General features: G+C 36.5%; 1 protein-coding gene and 1 long non-coding RNA gene across 2 annotated transcripts in view; both read right to left on the bottom strand.

The window, feature by feature from the left end:
- Window positions 1–21,406, bottom strand: part of LOC309488882 (uncharacterized protein) — a gene marked incomplete at its 3' end in the record, with an annotated part of 120,423 nt that extends 99,017 nt beyond the window's left edge. The window contains exon 1 of the mRNA XM_082157300.1: window positions 21,144–21,406. Coding sequence (XP_082013426.1) covers window positions 21,144–21,300 — 157 coding nt within the window. The 5' untranslated portion in view covers window positions 21,301–21,406. The remainder of the gene's footprint in view (window positions 1–21,143) is intronic.
- LOC309488960 lies at window positions 9,577–10,441 on the bottom strand. The gene is made up of 2 exons (XR_014202307.1): window positions 9,881–10,441; window positions 9,577–9,751 (listed from the first exon to the last, which is right to left on the bottom strand). It is a non-coding gene; the product is annotated as an uncharacterized lncRNA (long non-coding RNA).
- Window positions 21,407–21,666: the final 260 nt, after the last annotated feature.

The following is a 21,666-nucleotide window of genomic DNA, read 5'->3' on the forward strand; positions in this document are numbered from 1 at the left end:
TTTGAACATTTAATTTGCGTGCTGATGCGCTGTTCTAACGTGTGCGTTTCTCAGTGCGTACGTACATGTGAAGCTCACATGCACTAAACGCCTGTCTACCAGCGCCTGGATACTGGACTAAGTTATCTTTCGAGTCTTATTGTGCTAATACTGTCAAATACACACAAGGTTTACATAAACAAAGTCGGTTATGTCTAAAGTGAAAGCAAACTTGAGAAAATTGAGAGAAAATCTGCTTGTCAAATGCGTGTATATTAGACGCGTCGCACGCAGCTCTTAAAGAGCTCTTAAACAAACTGCCGCTTGTCCTTAAAGGGTAGTTCACCCAAAATATGAAAATTATCGAATTTTTAACGCACTCTAATGATGTTCCAAACCTGTATTCATTTCCTTCTAATATTTTCTAATATTTTTCTAATATTAATATTTTAAAGAATGTGGCTATCCAAACAGTAGCTGGTCCCCATTGACTTCCATAGGAGAAAAATATACTATATAAGTCCCTGGGGTCAGAGCCCGTCTACGGAGAGCCTTGGCACTTCCTATTAAGTCCTATTGTACCGAATTTTGGTTGTAGTTCCACCAGAGCTCCACTGGGGGCGATCGCCCATGAGTGCAGAATGAATGGGAGTCTATGGGGCTAGACGGCTAAATTTGTCTCTTTCACCCGATTGCCGTTGAGAAATCTCAGATTTGATTGTAGGTTTTGCAAGTTCAACATGGGTTATAGGTCGAAAGTTGATTGAACGAGTACTTATGTCCTTTCGATTTCTTACACATTGAGTTGTTGTTGCCCATAACACGCTAGCATTATGCAAATGAACGCTGATTGGTCAGTGAAGGACTGATTACGACCAGAGATACCGCTTGGTGGCATCCGAAGCAGGACCAGAAACAAACAAAACAAAAACTCTTCTAGCACGTGTGTTTACCTGTGTCAGCTGTGTTGTGTGTTTACCTGTGTCAGCTGTGTTGTGTAGTTACCTGTGTCAGCTGTGTTGTCAATGCCTCGAGAGAAAAGAAAGTGCAGAGCGCGAAAGCACCAAAGCGACTGAAGGATTGCCGTAAAGCAGTATCTCTGGTCGTACGATGTGTATGACGTCATTGACTGATTTTAAAAGACTTTTTAAAGCAAATAAGTGACTCTAAAAAATCTAACACCCAGCAATGTGTAATTTCTTTGCATCTCCTTTCGAATACAACATTCAAATTACTAGACAAAAAATTATATCCTGAGAAAAGTGGATTTTGATGGGTATAGCGCCATAGACCTCCATTCATTCTGCACTCGTCCTGTGAGCGCCCCCGCATGGACAGAGACGGGTTACTGCAGCCCAGAAACCGGAAGTTACCAGAGAGTGCCAATTCTCTTCCTATTAGATATTCTCTGCTGGGGCACATCAACTGTTTGGTTACCCACATTCTTCCAAATAACTTTTATTTTCAACAGAAGAAAGAAACTTATTCGAGTTTAAAACAACTTGAGAGAGTAAATTATGACAATTTGAATTTTTAGCAGAACTATCCCTTTAATTTGAATAAAACAACAAAATGCAAAGAGAAAATCACTCACTGCTCTTGACTGATAACTTTTAATAGTAGCTTTAGGTGTCTACAGATATAAACAAGTTAAATTTAAGACTTTTTAAGACCTTTTTAATGCCACTTTGAATGAAATTTAAGACCAAACCTGTGATGGAAATACACATTATATTACATGCGTATATATTAGGGGTGTAACGGTTCAAAAATTCACGGTTCGGTTCGATACGATACACTTGTGTCATGGTTCGGTTCGGTACGTTTCTGATACAGCATAAAGAAATAAATGCCAGAGAAATTTCCTTGATAAAATTTTTTTTATTCTTTTTTATATTAAAACTGACATCATAAAGTATGATGTTTTTTTTTACTTTGCATATAAAACAAAACAGCTCCTTGGAAAAAATGAAATGTCATATTGTAGTAGTTATAAACAAAGGTCTATTTTAGTTCAGATTAACATTTGAGGGCAGCAAGTGTATTCATAATGTCAAAATAAAACCGACGTATTGTTACGTGAAGGCATTATAGCCTACTATTCCTGCCAAACTTCCATGGTTGCAGTTAGTGTTACTACAGTAAATCCATGGTGAATGTTGCTGATCTGTTGACACTGGATAGTTCATTCATGGCACAATCTTTCTTCCAGGTTTCCACGCGCTGTTTGATCCGTTAATAACAGAGAAATGTGAATGTTTCTCACTAGATCTCGCAGCGATGTTTTTACTTCTGTGGCGAATTCAAATGCTTTCTTGACTGGATCTCTTATTAGTGCTGTGTAGTAACAGTGTCACATGATCACGATCGGCTCGCGCTGCACTGGTCCAAACTGATAAACGGTCCTTCAACCACACAATAACGAGTAGTTTCGTTCCGTTTGCATTACGTTTGCCATTTGATGTTGGGCAATGTTGTGGTCGCGCCGGCGTCTCGTACATCTCGTACAACGCGCCTACATTTGAAATAACTAAATTTTGGTCGGCAGGAAAAATGGTCCAACGAACCGTTCGAACGGTTCAATACGAATACGCCTATCATTACACCCCTAGTATAATATTTAACCTAAGTAATTGAAATAATTTAATATTCACTACTTGTTTACTGAACTAAAATCAATGTAACATTTGCAATCGTGAGAATATTCAGCAAAATAGCTCCCGTCATGTTATGTTACTTAACTATATCACGTTATAAATAAAAAACTCAACATTTAAATTTTTTACCTCAGTATGTTTCTTCTGGGATTTTTTTTATGTTTGCCGTTATGCTCATTTGTTTTGATTTCTTCCTATAAAATCTATCACAGAGACAAGCAGCGCGAGCCTCAACAGCGTTACCAGAAAAAGCCTACATTATCATTATCAATAGCTGTTTATGTAATAAAATCTGAATCATTCTGGCGAGTCGATGCTTCACTGGTTATTTGACGGACATTAGGTCCGTCAGACTGGAGAAACTTTAGCGGTAACGTGACCAGAAATATTTAAGACCTATCGAATCTGAATTTAAGACATTTTAATACTTTTTAAGGCCTTTTATTAGGAAAACTTTATTTAAGACATTTTAAGACTTTTTAAGGACCCGCGGCCACCCTGTAAGTATCAATGTATAATTTATACAGTGAAGTCTATGTTTTTGTTTTAAAAAAACTGAAGAACAACGTTTCAAAGAACTCTTCGCCAACTGGCTAACGTTAAATAATAATACAAATATAATAAATTTAAAAAAATCTGTTGAACTGAGTAACTTAGGCTCATTCACTGTTTATTCGCGAGTGTTGTGAAGAAGAAGAACAGTATCCACTGTTGAAGGCTTCAGGCTCATTGTTTGTTGTGTTAATCAAATCAAAACTCTTTCGAAATGCAGCTTTTCCTGAAGTGTTGGGAACTTTTAGTAACTCCCCACGCTCCAACTTCTCCCTGATGCTCTGCATGGTCAACTGTCACCTGATGCATTGCATGCACGTAATTGCATATTGTAGGGATGGCCCGATACCGATACTGGCATCGGGGATCGGGCCGATACTGTCCTCAAATACTCGTACTCGTACTCATAAAAATTCGCCGATACCACGCACCGATACCACGTCCATTTTGCGAAACGAAACTGGCCGCCGCGAGTGCTTTGTCGAGGTGAACTGAGGCATAGACGCGCGAGCTGGTCGAGCACATGCCTTAGTTTAAACAGACGAGACATCAGTGGAAAGTTTGTTCAGTCGGATGTCAATGGCAACGAAATTAAACGAGGCATGTAGCTTTAGCTTATTATTAACGTTAACTGACGAGAGAGAGAGACAGAGAGAGAGCGAGAGAGCGAGCGCACTTCTGTTGAATGCTCTTGATTGCTGATCGTTCACTCAGCACATGTTATTTGGATGAAAACTAAATCGTATATGTAGCCTAAGTAAAGTAAAACATGAACTGTTACCTGACTGAAGTATAACGAGTGGTTCCCTACGTTATTACAGGACGTGTGCAGGTTAAGAAGTTTCATGAACGCAAACATCCGAAGCGCGCGCCCCACAAACCAGCGTCTCAGCGCGAATACTGAATTAAATTGTCTTTCACGTCTTGCGCTTGTACGGACGAATTCACACACAATGTAATAACGCCCGTCTTGGTGAGTATCCTATAGTAAACAAAGTCGGTTATATCTCAAATGAACGTAGCATGTTCAAGTGCGGTCTGTGCGTTCGGTCTTAAAGGGGCAGCAGTTTGATAAACCTGCTTCTGTGTTTTAATGCTAATCAAACAAAGGAGAAATAAATACTCACTGCTCTTGACTAAATAGGCTACCCTTTTCAACTTTAGAAAATATCCATCTATATATAATTCATACAGTAATGAATATGCTTTTTTCACATTTGATTACTTTATTCAAATTTCTGTACTGTTAGATACCCGAAAAACTCTAAAAACACTGTTTATTTCATTTGTAGCCTTTCTTTGTTCTATATTGTATATATTTGTCCTATTTGTAATTCGATTGTTTGTTTTTATTTTGTTAGTGACTGCTTACTTGTTTTAAATTCACATTAATTAGGCTGCTAGTTTTTGTTGTAGTATCAAAATTGGATTAAATAATTGATATTTCACTGGTTTTGACAAACATTTGAACCGCTGACCCAGTCCTCAGCACTGAGCCCTGCTGAAGCAGCTCTAAATATGTGCTGTGCTATTAAATGAAAGATAAAATATGATAGAGCAATAGAATGAACAGTGACAGTAGGCTTACAGAAGCTCATACAATGCATTTTAGCAGGCTTAACCCTCTGGAGTCTGAGCGTTTTTTTGGGCCCTGGGGGTGTTCTGACATGCCCTGACATTTGTGCTTTTTTCAGTTGCTTATAAACATATTAATGGCAAAGGTGTAAATTCACTCTATATAGCACAAACAGGACTACAATAATATGTGAGCCACATGTATGTACATGTTTTCATTTTTGAGAGAATAATGTTTATGCGTGGTTATCGAAAAAACTAAAAATTAAAATTTTTGAAATAAGACCACAAAACACATACTAAATATGTGGCAATAAGACTTTTGACTTATGGATGTCGTCGCCTATAGTTTTTTCTTCAAAATTATGTGAAAATAGTCTTGCTTTATCGTTCACATAAAACCATACATTGATTTAAATTGATGTAAAACAGGTTTTGCTTGGAAAGCCAATATGCGAGGGGGCGTGAACGAGGAGTGGTTTACACCTTAGAATACACCCACTCTGCATAATGATGAGCCATTCACTCAGGTGTGACACTGACTGACAAAAGATATATTTAGAAGAAGACTTATATTGACCATTTAAGATTTTGCTTACATCTATCTTGTAAATATGTTTTGCTATTTTATTAAAATGGTTACAATTACAACAATAATTACAATTTCAACAATATTTCAAGTGTACTCTTTCTTTGTAAAAAAAAATGATTATAGGCCCTACATTTTATCTATGTATTCATTAGTTTGAATATAACCAACATTGGAACAGCTAACATCTTAGTTGATGACTTTATTTTTGACAAAAATAGTATTTTATATATAGAAATGGCTAAACAAAAGCTTATTTGATGTGGCAGTATATTCTACAGTAAAAACTGTACCCAAATCTGGTCAACAAAATGTTGTCTTTCATATTTCGTCTGACTGTAACGTTGTTTTCATGAAATATTAGGGCATATTGTTAATTTGCAGTTTAATACGTTGCTTATACAAATAGCCTACATTTTATTTCAACATTCAGTCGATGTTTACTTATCTCAGTATAGCAATACAGTTTGCTAAAACATCATCATTCATTCACACACGCGATTTAAATTTAAACTGTCTTTGCCAGCTGTGGTAAACAGCGCGCATTCATGCCGTTTATTCATTCATAAACAGAAACCCACGTGAAGAAATTCACGTGAGAAGGAAAAAACTTACTTGTATTCCTCAGCTCGCTCCTCGATATACCCGCACTTCTGAGGGACATTTTCGATTAGTATTATTCCTCACAGCGCTGCAAGACGGTGTAAACAATGATCTAAATAAACGTGTGTGTTTTCTCGAGCTGATGGGGGCGTTCACAGGATTGCCTCAGCCATTTGCGTTTGAATAGCGCGCGCTCTCCGTGGGCGGGGCCGATTATAACGTAATGAGATGAGATGAGCTCGACTGGAATCGCTCTCTTTTAATACAGATTTCACAAGATGAGAATAATTGTTTTTTTATATAAATGACTTCATTTAAAAGAAGAGAATTCAAGCTTCATGCCTGTCTGTCTGTATGTCTGTTTGACTGAGTATTCGCTGAGTTATTGTTAATTTTCGGACGCGTTTCAGAATGGACTTCACTGGCAGAGAGAAGGCAGAACTCGCTTCGTGTTTATTTTTCTTTATTTGGCAAAAAGCACAACACTTTGTTTTTATTGTGAGTATACACAAAAATAATACACATTTAACAGAATCGATTGATGTATGAAACTCCTATGGAAAATCAAAGTCAACAGAGTATTTATGAGTTTCTTTTACACTAATAAAAAAAAAGCGAGCTGGTATCGCCGGCGATACCGTAGACCTCAGGGGGTTAATTAAGCATGAAAATAACTGAAAGAAATATATATATTTGATGAACAAATTAAGCCAACTAATATGATTTATAATCTTTTGGTTTATCTACTAATACATTTAAAAATTACAAATGCAGTGAAAATTCAGGTATCGGTTACGGTATCGGTATCGGCGAGTACCAAAAATTACAGTATCGGTATCGGACTCGTTCTGCAAAAAGTGGTATCGGGACATCCCTAGCATATTGCGTTGCATATTTATAATATCATCAGTATAACAATATTTCATACAGTAGCCTGCACTGTGCACATATATTATGGGCACGATGAAAGGAGAGAAGCTAAATGAGCCCGAGTCCGACCAAAGCCCGATCTGTAAAAAAAAAAAAAAAGAGGCCCGATTGCTCCCAATAAGTGACAAAATAACGCCAACATTTTCCTATTTACATGTTGTGATGTGTATAGTCACAGTGTGTACAAATAACAAGGTCACATGAGACACAGCCATCTTCTAACCGTACACACACTGGGAACTATATTCTCAGAAGGCGAAGCACTGCTACTTCTGTGGAGTGATTTGCTCGCAGTGCCTGAGAAGCCCTGTGGTGAGGAGCAGAGTTCCTCAGAGTTGGAGTAAATCACTCCACAGAAGTAGCAGTGCTTCGCCTTCTGAGAATATAGTTCCCAGTTAGGGCTGGGCGATATGGACCAAAAGTCATATCCCGATATATTTAGGCTGAATATCGATATACGATATATATCCGATATTTTTTCCGCAAAGTGAGAGCAAATGTTCAGTCAAAGTCAAAGCCAAATATGACATGTCACAAGTAGTTTTATTGAAACCAGCTATTTCAGTGAACAGTTGCAAAATCAAATGAATAAATAATAAACAGGTTTCTTCACCTTAGGGCTAGACGATTATGACAAAAATCATAATTGCCGGTTATTCCCTTCGAATTGTAATTGCGATTTATTAATTATGATAATCAAAAGTTTACATTGAATATATATAAAAAAAAATTGTGTAAACATGTTATAATTTGCCTATATATATATATACATATACATATAACATAAATTGTAAGAATATGACTAATAGTAAAGACTAATAAATAAACATTAGGCCTATGCTAAAGCTATTAAATAGCAGTCCCAAACTAGTTTTTGTTAGTACAATGTTGGTATGAGCCACCACAGTCATTTAAAAATATAAAAAATAACACAAAGAAAAATAAAGTGGCATTTTGGGGTTAATATGGAAAGGACAGTTACCATGGTGAATACACAATATTAACAAGAACTGTTAATGAAACATGGAAACTGCTCCTGGTGAATAGAATGAAAATCATACCTGCATTACTTTTATTTCGTGTAATTTACAACGTAACGGCGTTGCATGCTCGTAGTTTCTTTTGCAATTGATCAGTGAGGCGATACAGCGCGTGCCGCCACGTTTGCGCGTGCAATTGAAGAGTGTGCGCTACGAGAACAGGATATAACTGCTGACAGGACAAGAAAGTCCGTTTTTCTGAGGTGAAAAACTTTATTTCAGCGTACACTTATGTCACTGCCTGGTAGATTCACCTCTCATAACATAACATGCTCTAAAGACGCACGCAGAGTGGTACCGGTACATCGTGCAACACTATTTATGTACATGGCCATAAACACCAGACACGATAAACAATGTCAATAAACTAAACACAAACCTAAAGCAATAATACTTCCCTTACATAAACATAACTATTACCGAATGCTACATTTGGAAAATATAAAATTAAGCATGCTTTGTCGACAGAACCAGCTGCAATCGGTAAAGAATAATTGTGTTCCATAACGACTGCAAGAAACAAGCTAACGTTTGTTGCTTGATAGACGCTACAACTACAACTTCCGCATTTGTCCAGGACTCCACGCAGTACGAGCGGAAACCGAGGGTAACGCAGATATGACGCAATTGACTGGCGACTCCCAGCTCACCCCTGCTCTAATGCTCCGTTTCCTTGGTTAAAATCGCAATTTTCTCACGATTTAAAAATAGTTGGAAAAATTTGGGATATGGTAAGTAATCAACTTTAACTAAATATTTAACACTGGCCTTGAGATTTTGGGATAATTTGATGCAAAAATCTTACATATTGTACCTTTAAATAAATGCTTTGTTTATAATGATGACGTTATTGTAAGCTATTAAAACTTGTATATGTCAAAAGATCAAGGCAAATTTGATTTCTCATGTCAGGACCAAAGACTGTAAAAAAAAAAATATGTATGTGACGTCACTCGTAGTGTTTCTGAAGAGCGTTTCTGAAGCCCGAAGTGGGCGGAGCCGGCCGTCGCCATCTTGGCCGTGCGTCACTCCCGGATAAACTAAACTGTGCAGCGAGGCAGATTAGCTGAGGTGACGTGATGCTAACAGACAAACGGCTAGCAGTGACATCAGCGGCAATCCACCTGTCACAAGTGGCCACGCCCTTAATTATGCAGAACTTTAAGGCTTAACACTAGAAGTCCCAGAGAGTAGCCATTTGGCTTTTCTACCTATAAAACCCGCAGGACAGCCGATGGGCTGGAAGGGTTTAGGCTAATATCCTTAATCAGCTGTGAACAGTTGCTTTTGTTATGCAAACAATGTGGGGCCATGCTGAGCCACTTCAAGGAAACTTGTGTTTCATTTTGCCATCTTAGGGAGAAATCAACACACATGTTTTTTTTTTCCTTTGTTGCTGAGATTTATTGATAAAAACAGTACAAAATAAAATAAAAAAGAAACCAACCATTTGTACACATATTTACAAATAATATTAAAAAGTGAGTGAGTAAGCTTGCAAGCTCCAGCAGGAAGTCCACCCGTCTTTCCTGCCTTCCGGTGCATGCTTGATACAGCACATGTGCATTCAGTGCTGCCATGTCAATCATGTTATAGAACACGGCAACTGGCCAGCGCCGTGTCCCTGTGCGGACAGTGTACTCCCGCACCATCTGGTCCATCACATCCACGCCGCACTTTGTGGTGTTGTAAAGGGTGATAGTGTTTGGCTTCCTTTTGGTGGTATTTTCAGTCTGAATCACGCTGTGCATGCTGCTAAGAATGTAGACGGTCTTCTTCCGTTTGGCCGCATACGCCGTCAGCGTAGCAGCAGTGGTTGAAAACACCTAATAAATAAGATAAATTGTTATTTTCATAGCACTTTTACACACAATGACACAATGACACACTTGGCGGTGTTGATTCTAAAAATTAGAAACACATAAACATAGAACCACAAAAGACCTGCAACATACCTGAGTGGTGAATTCATTGCGATCTGTGTTTCTAGCGGATTGAGGGATTTCCCGGCGAATCTTGTTGACTGTGCCGAGGATGGTGGTTTTCCGGCTAAGAAGTTTATGCGCAAGTGACAGCGATGTGAAGAAATTGTCCGTGGTAACATTTCTGCCCTTGTCTAGGAATGGTTCCATCAGCCTCATCACTACATTTTCAGACAGTCTCTCTCCACTGGGACGACTAGGGTCCTTGCCAAGATATAGGAGGACATTACAAATGTACTTGGATTTTAGGTCGCAAGCCACCCAAAACTTGATCCCAAACTTGTCAGGTTTAGTTGCAATATACTGCAGGAAACAGCAGCGAGTCAAGTTCTCTGCTTTTAGCAGCCCTCCCTCCCCCACACATACAAACAAGCCACCAGCAACCATTCACACACACCCCCCCCCCAACCCCCCTGCAGATTGCTCAGGTAATGACCACATTTACACATGAATTGATGCTAATGATAGCCAAAAGACTGGCCAGTTAGCATCCACTTGGCTAAAGGAGGGTTAAAAAACTCTGGGACTTCTAGTGTTAATATAATTTAAACGGATGAGTTATAAAAATATTCACCCCCCTCACAGTCGTCATGAAGGGCAATATTAGCTGTGTGTGTGTGTGTGTGATGTATATATATAAAGACCAAAACCCCTTTTAGCACCAGACTGTAAACATGTTTTTCTGCTGTAAAGTTGGACATTTTAACATGCGGGTCTATGGGACTGAGTCTCTTCTGCAGCCGGCCTCTAGTGGCCAGTGGATGAACTGCAGTTTAAGTCACTTCAGTGTTGGATTCAAGAGACCGGACCCATTTAAAGGGGACATATCATGCTAAATCCACCTTTTTAGCCCTTAAATGCATTTTGTTGTATATTTTGAGTGTTTAGAAGTACAGAAAAGTTGAAATTAGTCTCTCCAGGTGCTTTGTTGAGATCTTCATATTCTGTTTTGGTCATATTTTGCAACCTGTTCCGATTTTTCTATTCTCTATTACGTTTTTTGAACAATGACGTCACAGTATCTGCAGCGGAACTGCCAAATAAGGACATCAACTCCCGGCCCAACACTTCGAACAATCCGCCATTTTTATTTCTCGCTGTGATTTTGTAGTCCAAGCTCAAGGATGCAGAAGTTACGAGAGAGTAAGTCAAAATGTTCGGATGTTGGATGTAGTAACCCACACGCTTCATTACACCGTCTCCCAGCATCAGAACCTCTTCGAAGTGCCTGGTTGAGTTTTATTTTTCATGGAAATGTACCCACATCTGTGGGTAAAGTAATTTTTGTGTGCACGAAGCACTTCAAGGATAACTACTTCAGCAACAACAGGGTTTTTCCTGCATTGAACTTGTTTTAGCGCCCGTCAAACCGATTTTTTGTCCCGCCAAAGTCTTATTTGATCGGTGAGTAATGTAGATGAGCTGCCGCGCTTGTGACAGGGCGCTTGTTTAACTGAAAGAACGAGCAGAGACAGAGAGAGAGCCCCGGTCGTGCGCGCGAAAGTGTAAACAAGACTTCACCGTCTCCAAACTAAGCGCTGTCTTGCTCTCTCTCCCTTGCACATATTAATCAAAATAAATCGACACGGTGGTAAAAGGTCGGAAGACCAAAGTTTCATGTGGAGCATTCCTGAATTACCATGTGAATTGTGCTAAATAAGTTGCCTTATCTTTTCTGAAAAGCGTTCCGGGCATTAAGCTGACATAAAACAACACTTCAATAAAACGAAAAAACTATCCAATGATGAAATGTTTTCTGTATTGACACAAATCTTGGATGTCCAAAAGTTTCTGTGCCGCTAGATAATCGTATCTCTGCTATCAAACTACAAAAATGGCCGAACGGGGTGGAGTTGAACCGAGTGTCACCTCTGCAACCTGGAGAGGGGGCGGGGTATTAACCCCCTGGGGTCGGCTGTATCGCCGGCGATACCAGCTCGCTTTTTTTTTATCAGTTCAAAAGAGATTCATTTTGCTCTGTTGACTTTGATATTACAAACAAGTTTCATACATCAATCGATTCAGTTAAATGTGTATTATTTTTGTGTATACTCACAATAAAAACAAAGTGTTGTGCTTTTTGCTAAATAAAGAAAAATAAACACGAAGCGAGTTCTGCCTTCTCTCTGCCAGTGAAGTCCATTCTGAAACGCGTCCGAAAATGAACAATAACTCAGCGAATACTCAGTCAAACAGGCACACAGACACAGGCATGAAGCTTGAATTATCTTCTTTTAAATGAAGTAATTTATATATAAAAAAAATATGATCTGTTTATGTAATATTTATGAAAAGAGAGAGATGTCAGTCGTTCTCATCTCAGCTCATTACGTTTTAATCTGCCCCGCCCACGGAGAGCGCGCGCTATTCAAACGCAAATGACTGAGACGATCCCATACAAACTGTGAACGCCCACATATCAGCTCGAGAAAACACATCAAGTTTATTCAGATCATTGCACTTGTTTACACTGTCTCGCTAGCCTGACTACGTCAGACTTCGTACTTCCGCTCAATTTCATTTCGCTTCTGTACTCAGTCTGAGACAGCGTCATAGCTTTCCGTTTTCCACCGGCCTGAAAACAGCCGGGCCAATCAATGAACAGAGGGCGGGCTGAGAGCCGTGACGTAGACGCTGATTGTACCGTGGATGCATAGATTTACTTCACATAATCTGCAAAAGTCGTTCACAGCCATGTTCACTCCGGTGTTTCGCTCGATGGTTTTTGTTTTCGCATTATACGTGTGTTTACAGTGGAAGTTAGATGCGGCTGAGCATGCGCATAACACACGCCATAACCAAACGTTATGTGATTGGCTTACGGGTAACCAATGATTTTAAACTTCAGACAAGCGCCCCCCCGCACAAGAGAAAACACTTCTCTATTATGCCATTCCAGACTCTGTCTACGAAGCAAAGCGAAGTAGCAGAGTTTGGTATTACCAGGCTACTGTCTCGCAGCGCTGTGAGGAATAATAATAATGGAAAACGTACCTCAAAAGTGCTGGTATTTCGAGGAGCAACGGATGGAATACTGTAGTAAGTTTTTTTTCATCTATACCTATACCTTTGCCTACGTAAACTTACTAAAATAAAACAAGTAATGGGTAGAATAAAACAGCTAAGAGCCAAAATTGTGTTCCTGCAGGAAACACACATGTTAGATCATGAGATAATCAAAATTAAGCGTAGATGGCCAGGTCAGGTACTGTCTTCAGCTTACTATTCGAATTCCAGAGGAGTTATAACTATGATACATAAGTCTATTCCTTTGCGCATTGGTAAAATAACTAAAGACCCCAAAGGTAGATTTTTGATTGTACAGGGAAACATTCTAGCAACTCGAATTAATCTGGTTAATGTATATGGACCTAACGATGATAACGCAGATTTTTATAATGATTTATTTTTGAGAATCTCCACAATGCCCGGAAAACACATTGTGGCAGGTGATTTCAATTGTGTTTTGGAGCCCAGTAAGGACCGGTCATCTGGTATTGATAACACCCATGTAAGGTCTAGAAAGGCTTTACAACATTTTATAAAGGAACTTAATCTGGTGGATATATGGAGGGCTCAAAACCCAATAAAAAGGGAATATTCATGTTGGTCGAGTACTTCTAAAGGATACTCAAGAATAGATTACTTTCTGATATCAGCTGAACTAATTTCATGTATCAGAAATTGTCAGTATAGTAGTATTCTTATTTCAGACCACGCTCTTGTATCTTTGACATACATTGAACCAAAGTTTACTCATAATCGTACTAAATGGAGATTTCAAATATACTGGATGCAAGACAAAAGATTTCTTGAGTTCTTAGGGGAACAAATTGATTACTATTTTGAACATAACACCACCCAAACATCAGCTATAATCAGATGGGAAGCCTTTAAGGCCTTTATACGAGGACAAATTATAAGCTATACGAGTAGGAAGACAAAAGAGAAACAGGAGAAATTTAAAACACTTGAAACAAAAATTCGCTTACTCAAGGAAAAAAGTTTACAAGCAGGCCAAAATACTGATAATGTTTTAAAAGAATTGCTATTGTTAAGAACCCAATATAATGAAAAAACACATGAAAAAACAGCGGCCAATTTATTAAGATTAAAGCAACAATTTTACGATCAGGGAGAAAAACCAGGCAGACTTCTTGCTTGGCGTATAAAACAACAGGAATCAGAAAGAGCAATTACTAGTATTGAAGATGAAAATGGAAATATGACTGTAGATCCGATGGAAATTAATAAAGCGTTTAGAAATTTCTACGAAAAGCTATATTGCTCTGAATATAAGGCCACGACTGATGCCCATTCCGCGTTTTTTGATAATCTCAACATTCCTAAAATATCTGAGGAACTTAAAATTAAATTAGATGGTGAGATTACGGCAGATGAAATTATAGAGGCTATAAATACATTAAAAGGTGGTAAAACAGCAGGACCTGATGGCCTGCCCATCGACCTATATAAATATTTCAGTGATAAAATGGTTAAGCCACTCCATGATATGTATATAGAATGTTATAATAGTGTTTGTCTTCCTAATTCTATGAAAGAGGCTTTGATCATTCTTTTACCAAAACCAGGAAAACCGAATACAAAGTGTGGAAATATGCGACCTATTAGTCTAATAAACACAGATACCAAAATAATATGTAAAATCTTGGCAAAAAGGCTAGAGACTGTGCTTCCGGGCATTGTGGGTGATGATCAAAACGGGTTCATTAAGAACAGACAGGGATTTCATAACGTGAGACGTGTTTTAAATATTTTGCATAGCCAAAAAGAGGAAAAAGATACTGCTCTTCTCTCGCTCGACGCGGAGAAGGCTTTCGACAGGATCGAATGGGCTTACCTCTTTGACGTTATCACAAAATCCGGATTTGGAAACTCCTTTTTACATTGGATCAAATTATTACATTCCAACCCAGTGGCTGAAGTTTTAACCAATGAGATGATTTCTGAGCCATTTAATATTACAAGAGGTTGCCCTCAAGGCTCACCATTGTCCCCACTTTTATTCATTTTGGCTATAGAACCGCTAGCAATAGCCGTAAGAACTAACAACCACATACATGGGATTACAATGGGTGGCAAGGAACATAAAATAGCTTTGTTCGCTGACGATGTAGTGTTATTCCTAAAACAATTAAATACCTCTCTACCAGCACTTTTAGATCTAATCAATCAATTCGGAAATATATCTGGATATAAAGTGAACACATCAAAGTCATCGTTATTGCTGCTTAATAAAGATAGTTGTCCAAATACAACAGATTTATTTACCTTGAAAATATCACCCAGCTTTACATATTTGGGTATCAAAATTGTTCCTCAATTAGAAAATATAATTTCTACAAATTATAATGTTATGATGGAATCAACATCTAAAGATCTAGAGAGATGGATATCTTTACCAATTTCATTGATAGGAAGGATAAATATATTGAAGATGAATATTTTGCCTAAATTCATGTATTTATTCCAAAATATCCCCTTGGCGCCACCAGCTGGAGTGTTCTCAAAGATTAACTCATTATTTAGGAAATTTATTTGGAACAAGAAATGCCCTCGAGTTCGTCTTTCTCTTCTATATCTTCCATTTGAAACTGGAGGGTTAAAATGTCCCAACCTGCACTGGTACTATTTAGCTGCACAATTAAGAACTATGATGTTTTATTTTTCATCTGGAAATAAACCATCCTGGGTGGATATGGAGTCATGTGGTTTTGCGTTGCCTTTAGACTTGTATATATATTCAGATAAGTTTAAACAACTGAAAACAGCCACCACGCACCCCATAGTTTGTAATATGATTAGAGTATGGTATGAAGTTAGAGAGTACATGAAAATAGCTGACTCTTTATCCCAGTATAGTCCCATTTGGGGCAACACATTATTCAAACCAGGCACGAAGGACTCAGGATTCCAGTTGTGGGTTGAAAAGGGATTAAGCAAAATTAGTGATCTTTTTGAGGAGGGAACGTTGATGTCGTTTGAACAGATATCTACTAAGTATAATATTCCAAGAAAACATTTCTTCAAATACTTACAGATAAGGAGTTTTGTTCTTTCCATGCAGAACCAATCATTAAACTTGCCAGTACTTTCTCCTTTGGAGGAATTAATTACTAAGAAATGCAATAATAAAGGATTAATATCAGTTTTTTACAACTGGCTTGTATCAGGGTCTACTGAATCAACAACCCCGAAACTTGAATTATGGAAGATGGGATTGAATGAGGATATATCTGAGGATGAATGGAGACAAGTCTGTAAAAATTCTCAGAAACAGTTAGGTAGCGTTAGCTTAAAACTACTTCAATATAACTGGTTGATGCAGACTTACATAACTCCAGTCAAACTAAATAGGTTTAATAAAAATATTCCTGATACATGCTTTAAATGCAGAGAGGCTCAGGGTACATTTGTGCATTGTGTTTGGGAATGCAACATTATTAGAGACTTTTGGGTGGAAGTGATTAATATTACAAAGATAATTTTACCCTTGAATATTCCTCTAGATGCAAAAATGATTTTGCTACATTTATATCCAAAGAACCTTAAATTAAATCTTCAGCAGCGTAAATTTATAGATTATGCTATATTACAAGCCAAAAGAATGATAGCTCTTAGCTGGAAAAGGCCTGATCCACCAATTATTGGAACTTGGATTAAAGCCATGGCACAGTGTATGGCCATGGAAAAAATAACATACTTTATTAAAAACAAAATGGATGTATATGAAGAAATATGGAAGCCGTTTAATTACTATATTAATAACAATAATATTGGTCATTTATTACAGGAGGTGTAACAATGTATAGAGGTTTTTTTTTTGTTTTCTTTTTTTTTGTCTTGTTTTGCTGGAAAATGTAACTTTTATGTGTAAAGTACAGTAATGTATAATTGGTTTTTGGGTACCTTGCAATATTTGTTTTGCATTTAGATTGTCTCTTGTATGAGACTTGTGTGTATTTCTATATGGGAGAAGAGAGTGATGTTCTCTTGTTGGGGTGGGGAATAACTGCGACGAAATGGAAATGTGTTTCTCTGTTACCGGTCTTGCATAATCAAAAATAATAAACACATTATTCAAAAAAAAAAATTAACTTGTGCTTATTTAACCCCTTAACAGTCACCGTACCGTATACGGTACGCCTAAGTTTACGTCACTATATTACAATTAAATCCTAATTTAATCATGACAAACTATATATTGTTGGAAAGGTCTAAGACTCCTTAATGGATATTTCAGCACTGTTTTTTGTTACAATTTATGCAGGAACAGTAATAGATGTATTTATGACAAGAGCGCACCTCAAAAAATCGACATCATAACAGGCGTTTCTGGCGTTTGTCACAAAAAGTCCACGCACACACTTTTAATAATTGAAACTTTGGTTTTCATGCTAAAAGTTCATAATAAAACATTTAATCTAGTATTTGTCAATAAAAAAATATAAAATAATATTTTCTTCTAAAAAGTATAACATATATATTATCCTCTAAAATATTATATTATATTTTTTTATCGCCTTTTTTTATTACATTACGTATTTTAGTAGTTATCATAAATTAGGTATCATTTGAAAGCTTACGATCTCAGAATTCATCCTGTGAAAACTGTTTTGAAATTGGACATTGTGTTACCATAGAAACGGTACTCTAAATTATTTTATCAGGCTCCTCCCCTTTTGGGCATAATTATGTTTCATAATTTATGATAAAAATATTTTCTAATCTTGACAAAACACATATTGTCAGAAAGGTCTGAGTCTCAAGGTTCCATATTTAGTGACAGAAGTGATATTTGGACAGAAATTTATTAATTTGTTATGTTAGAATGCATACAGTTAAATTCAATGGAATTCAATGACACCCGGTGGCTATTTTCGGTAATACGCCTAAACAAAATCTCATGGGAACTTCAATTTTTGTGATATCAACTTCAAATTTGGAACACAACTTGGTTAGATATATGGCTTTCATTTTATAGTAATTTTTTGGTAAAACATATTTTGTAAAATATATATTTTATATAAAAGAAAAATATGAAATAAATTATATTTGATTTAATGTAAATTTAAACTTCCATAACTTTTTCATACTTTAATTTTTAACGTTTTTTAACTTTCACTTCAGCAATAATCTGCTATTTTTTCCCTTTAAAACAAGACCAAACTTAGGTCTATACTCCAAAGCATTCTTGAATTACAACCATTTAAGCTTGAATAGTGCATTTTAATGTACATTCTCAAAAAGGGGGGTGACTGCTAAGTGGTTAACTTTATTCAAAAATTAGTATTTAATTCTGCAATTTGCCTTCATATCTTATCAATTTGATTACACAGATACTAATTAAACTAAACTGAGCTATTGAATGACATCTTTGAATTCAATAATGAAATGCCTTTAACTGAAAATTTAATGTTTTATCTTATTATTATACATTACTGACAGTCTATCCTCCAATTTGATACTGTTAAGTGCTTTGACACAATCTGTATTGTTAAAAGCACTAATAGCATTGTTTTCGCGTGTAATGCACACACGTTTGCGTTTAAATCTGTTCATCAAATAACGTTAATGTATTAACCAGCATTAATGCTTTTGAACAAGTGCACTACTTCAGGACATTTTTGTTCATGTAAAATATAGGCTACCTCATTGTCATGTTTTAGACTTGTTATATTTAGCTTTAAATAAAATAAAAAACCTTAATATTGTGGCAGTTTTTTTCTCCGTGGTATCGAAAATGGTATCGAATATCGATATTTTTCAAGGTATCGTATCGAAGTAAGAAATTCTAGTATCGTGACAACACTAGCGTGTGTGTGCGTGTAGTATCTTTATCCTACCTATCCTCACTATCCTGTGAGTGAGTGTGTGTGCGCTTCTGTGTCTGTGTGTGTGAGTGAGCGTGTGTGTGTGTGTTATGAGTGTGTGAGTGCGAGTGAGCGTGTGTGTGCGTGTAGTATCTTTATCCTGCCTATCCTCACTATCCTGTGAGTGAGTGAGTGTGCGCTTGTGTGTCTGTGTGTGGGCAGATGACGTGACGCATGTTTTTTCTGTAATCAAGTGTAAATGTTTATTGAACTGCATTTTTCAACTAAAACAACACATGCCAGTGGGGCATAGAACATCATTTTATTTCAATATTATGATTTTGGGACGTAAAATATATTTGGTGTTGTTCAAATTTCAAGGTGAATAGCAAAATGTCCTGCGGTGTGACTGTAACATTGATTACTCATCAAATGTAAATATTAGTAAAATAAAGCAGATATGTTTGGAGCAGCTAATAAATGCCTTGGCATTATTTTGTATGTATTTACTTAATTAACTTAAGTTTTCAAAATGCTAAAAAGTACTAAAATAATATTTACAGTACATTTAGTTTTGAAACAAAAATGCTGTCCTGCAGTGTGACATAGGATATTAGATTTTTGTACTGGCAGTTACATGGACCGCCATAGGGGTCCTTTAGTCAAGCCCCCTACCAGGAAGTTCCCCAGACGTTTGGATGTGCTAAGGAGGTTAAAATGTGAGTGTTAATCTCTTATTAATTTGATATATTTCATAATTTCTGTCAGACCATGAACGTGTCCATTTTTGATAGTCCTGTGGTGTGACTGATCTAGACTGATCTAGTTCGAGAAAAAAGAAAAATATTTTTAAAAAAGAATCATATTCAGGTTTAAAACAATGAACTTATTCAGTTACTGTAATGCCCAAGGTCAGTCTTGTATAGCAATTACTCAAAATGGCTGCAAAAGTGAAAAAGTCCTGTGGTGTGACAGCCCATCCTGTAGTGTGACATAATTAAGTCAGATGTCTAGCTAGATTTTCGTCTGTTATGTTTGCAATATTAAACAAATATAAATATATCTCTGTCTCTCTATATATATTAAACAAATATTGCAAATATTATATACAATATACCTATATTATACATATATTAAACATAAATATATATCTGTCTTCATTATACATAATATACCTATATTATACATATATTAAACATAAATATATATATATATATCTGTCTTCATTTGTTTGTTGTATGTGTATGTTAACAGTCACTGATCATTGTTTTTAAAGTGATTTGTCAGTTTTTAGGCATGAGCAAAGAAAGGACAAGGAGGTACAGGGAAAGGTTAGCACAGGATGAAGTCAAATTTCTCTTGTTCACTGGAATCTTTGTTCAAAGAGTTGAATTGATGATTTTAACATGCTTTTAATTATTTTAGGATGATTTTAATGACTTTCTTCTGAGAAACAAGATATTTTTGTTTAGTCTTTTAAGTTAAAAATAGGAATGAATGGTCTTTATGACTGGGTCAGATTTGACGCCTCCAAAATGTTAATTATTCAGTATGTCTTGTTTACTATGTTTTTAGTTCAAATTCATACACTAAGTAATAAGATTGTACTGATATGTTGCATTTTCATTAATGTTCAAATAGAGATGCAAATGAATTTGTTTGTTACAAAAATATTCAATAAATTTCACCATAAATGTTCATACAGTGTCTCATTTCGTCATGTGGTGTGACGGGATGTCCTGTGGTGTGACATCACTTCAAACACAATTAAACGACTTTTACTATGTTAAATAGCTTAAATGATTATATGCATATGAAAACATTGCATAATATAACTATATAAAAAATAATAAACATTTTCCAAAAAAAAAATCTCATTTTACACAATATTTCTACTGGAGTGACTGGTAAAAGATGGCACAAGCAAAGAATATAATAGAAAAACAGCTGTGAAAAAAATAATATGCAGAATTTTAATGATCATTCTTTAAGAATACTTGTTAAACTTACAACATACCTGATTTGTATTTGAAATTAATAATATTTCAATATTTGAATTTTATAGTAATGTCATGTCACACCGCAGGACATATTTTGCCTGGAGCTGTGAGAAAAGCTTTATAAATTACATAATGAGAAAAAAAATCTGCTAACCTCTAACAGTTTCAAAAACAACAGTATTTGTACTTTAGAAATTCATACAATTCTCAAGCAATTTAGAACTTTGTTTAAAAAAATGCTGTTTCACCCTTATTTGTCATCTACCCGTGTACGTGTGTATGAGTGTGTGAGTGCGAGTGTGCATGTGTGTGTGTGTGTAGTATCTTTATCCTGCCACTAGAGAAAGTGCTAAACATATAAATTGTATATTAAATTCTGGACCAAAGAGAGATAAACTGTACTTTGATGGGCTCCTGGCGTGGAGGGCATCTGTTCCTCCGCGACCCTTGACCTCACCGGGGGCCCCTGGTCTCTCTGAGGGCCTCCACTCATCCTCCTCTCATCTAACACCAGATCTTCTCCAGATATAAACCTCACTGAGAGTTCAGACAAAACCATTTCAGTTCAAACTTCAGTTTTCCTCAGAAAAACTGTGACATCTCCAATTTAAAGATGATCGAGGATTTATTATTTGATAGCCTACATAAAAAAGACTTTCATAACATTGAATTCAAAATCCTGGTCCTGTTTCACTGAATTGTGCAATTTGCCTTCATATCTTATCAATTTGATTACACAGATACTAATTAAACTAAACTGAGCTATTGAATGACATCTTTGAATCAAAGTGCAGCAAATGATTAATAATCTGATACATAAAACTGGATTTGTCCAGAAGAGGTAAAATTCAGTTTAGGTACGTTGTTTGAAAATAGTTATTCGGCTAAAATAAAATACCTCAAGAAATGTTGCGCCCGTTCTAAC

The sequence above is a fragment of the Leuciscus leuciscus genome (genome assembly GCF_965113295.1).
Source record: "Leuciscus leuciscus genome assembly, chromosome: 24".
Lineage (NCBI taxonomy): Eukaryota > Metazoa > Chordata > Actinopteri > Cypriniformes > Leuciscidae > Leuciscus > Leuciscus leuciscus.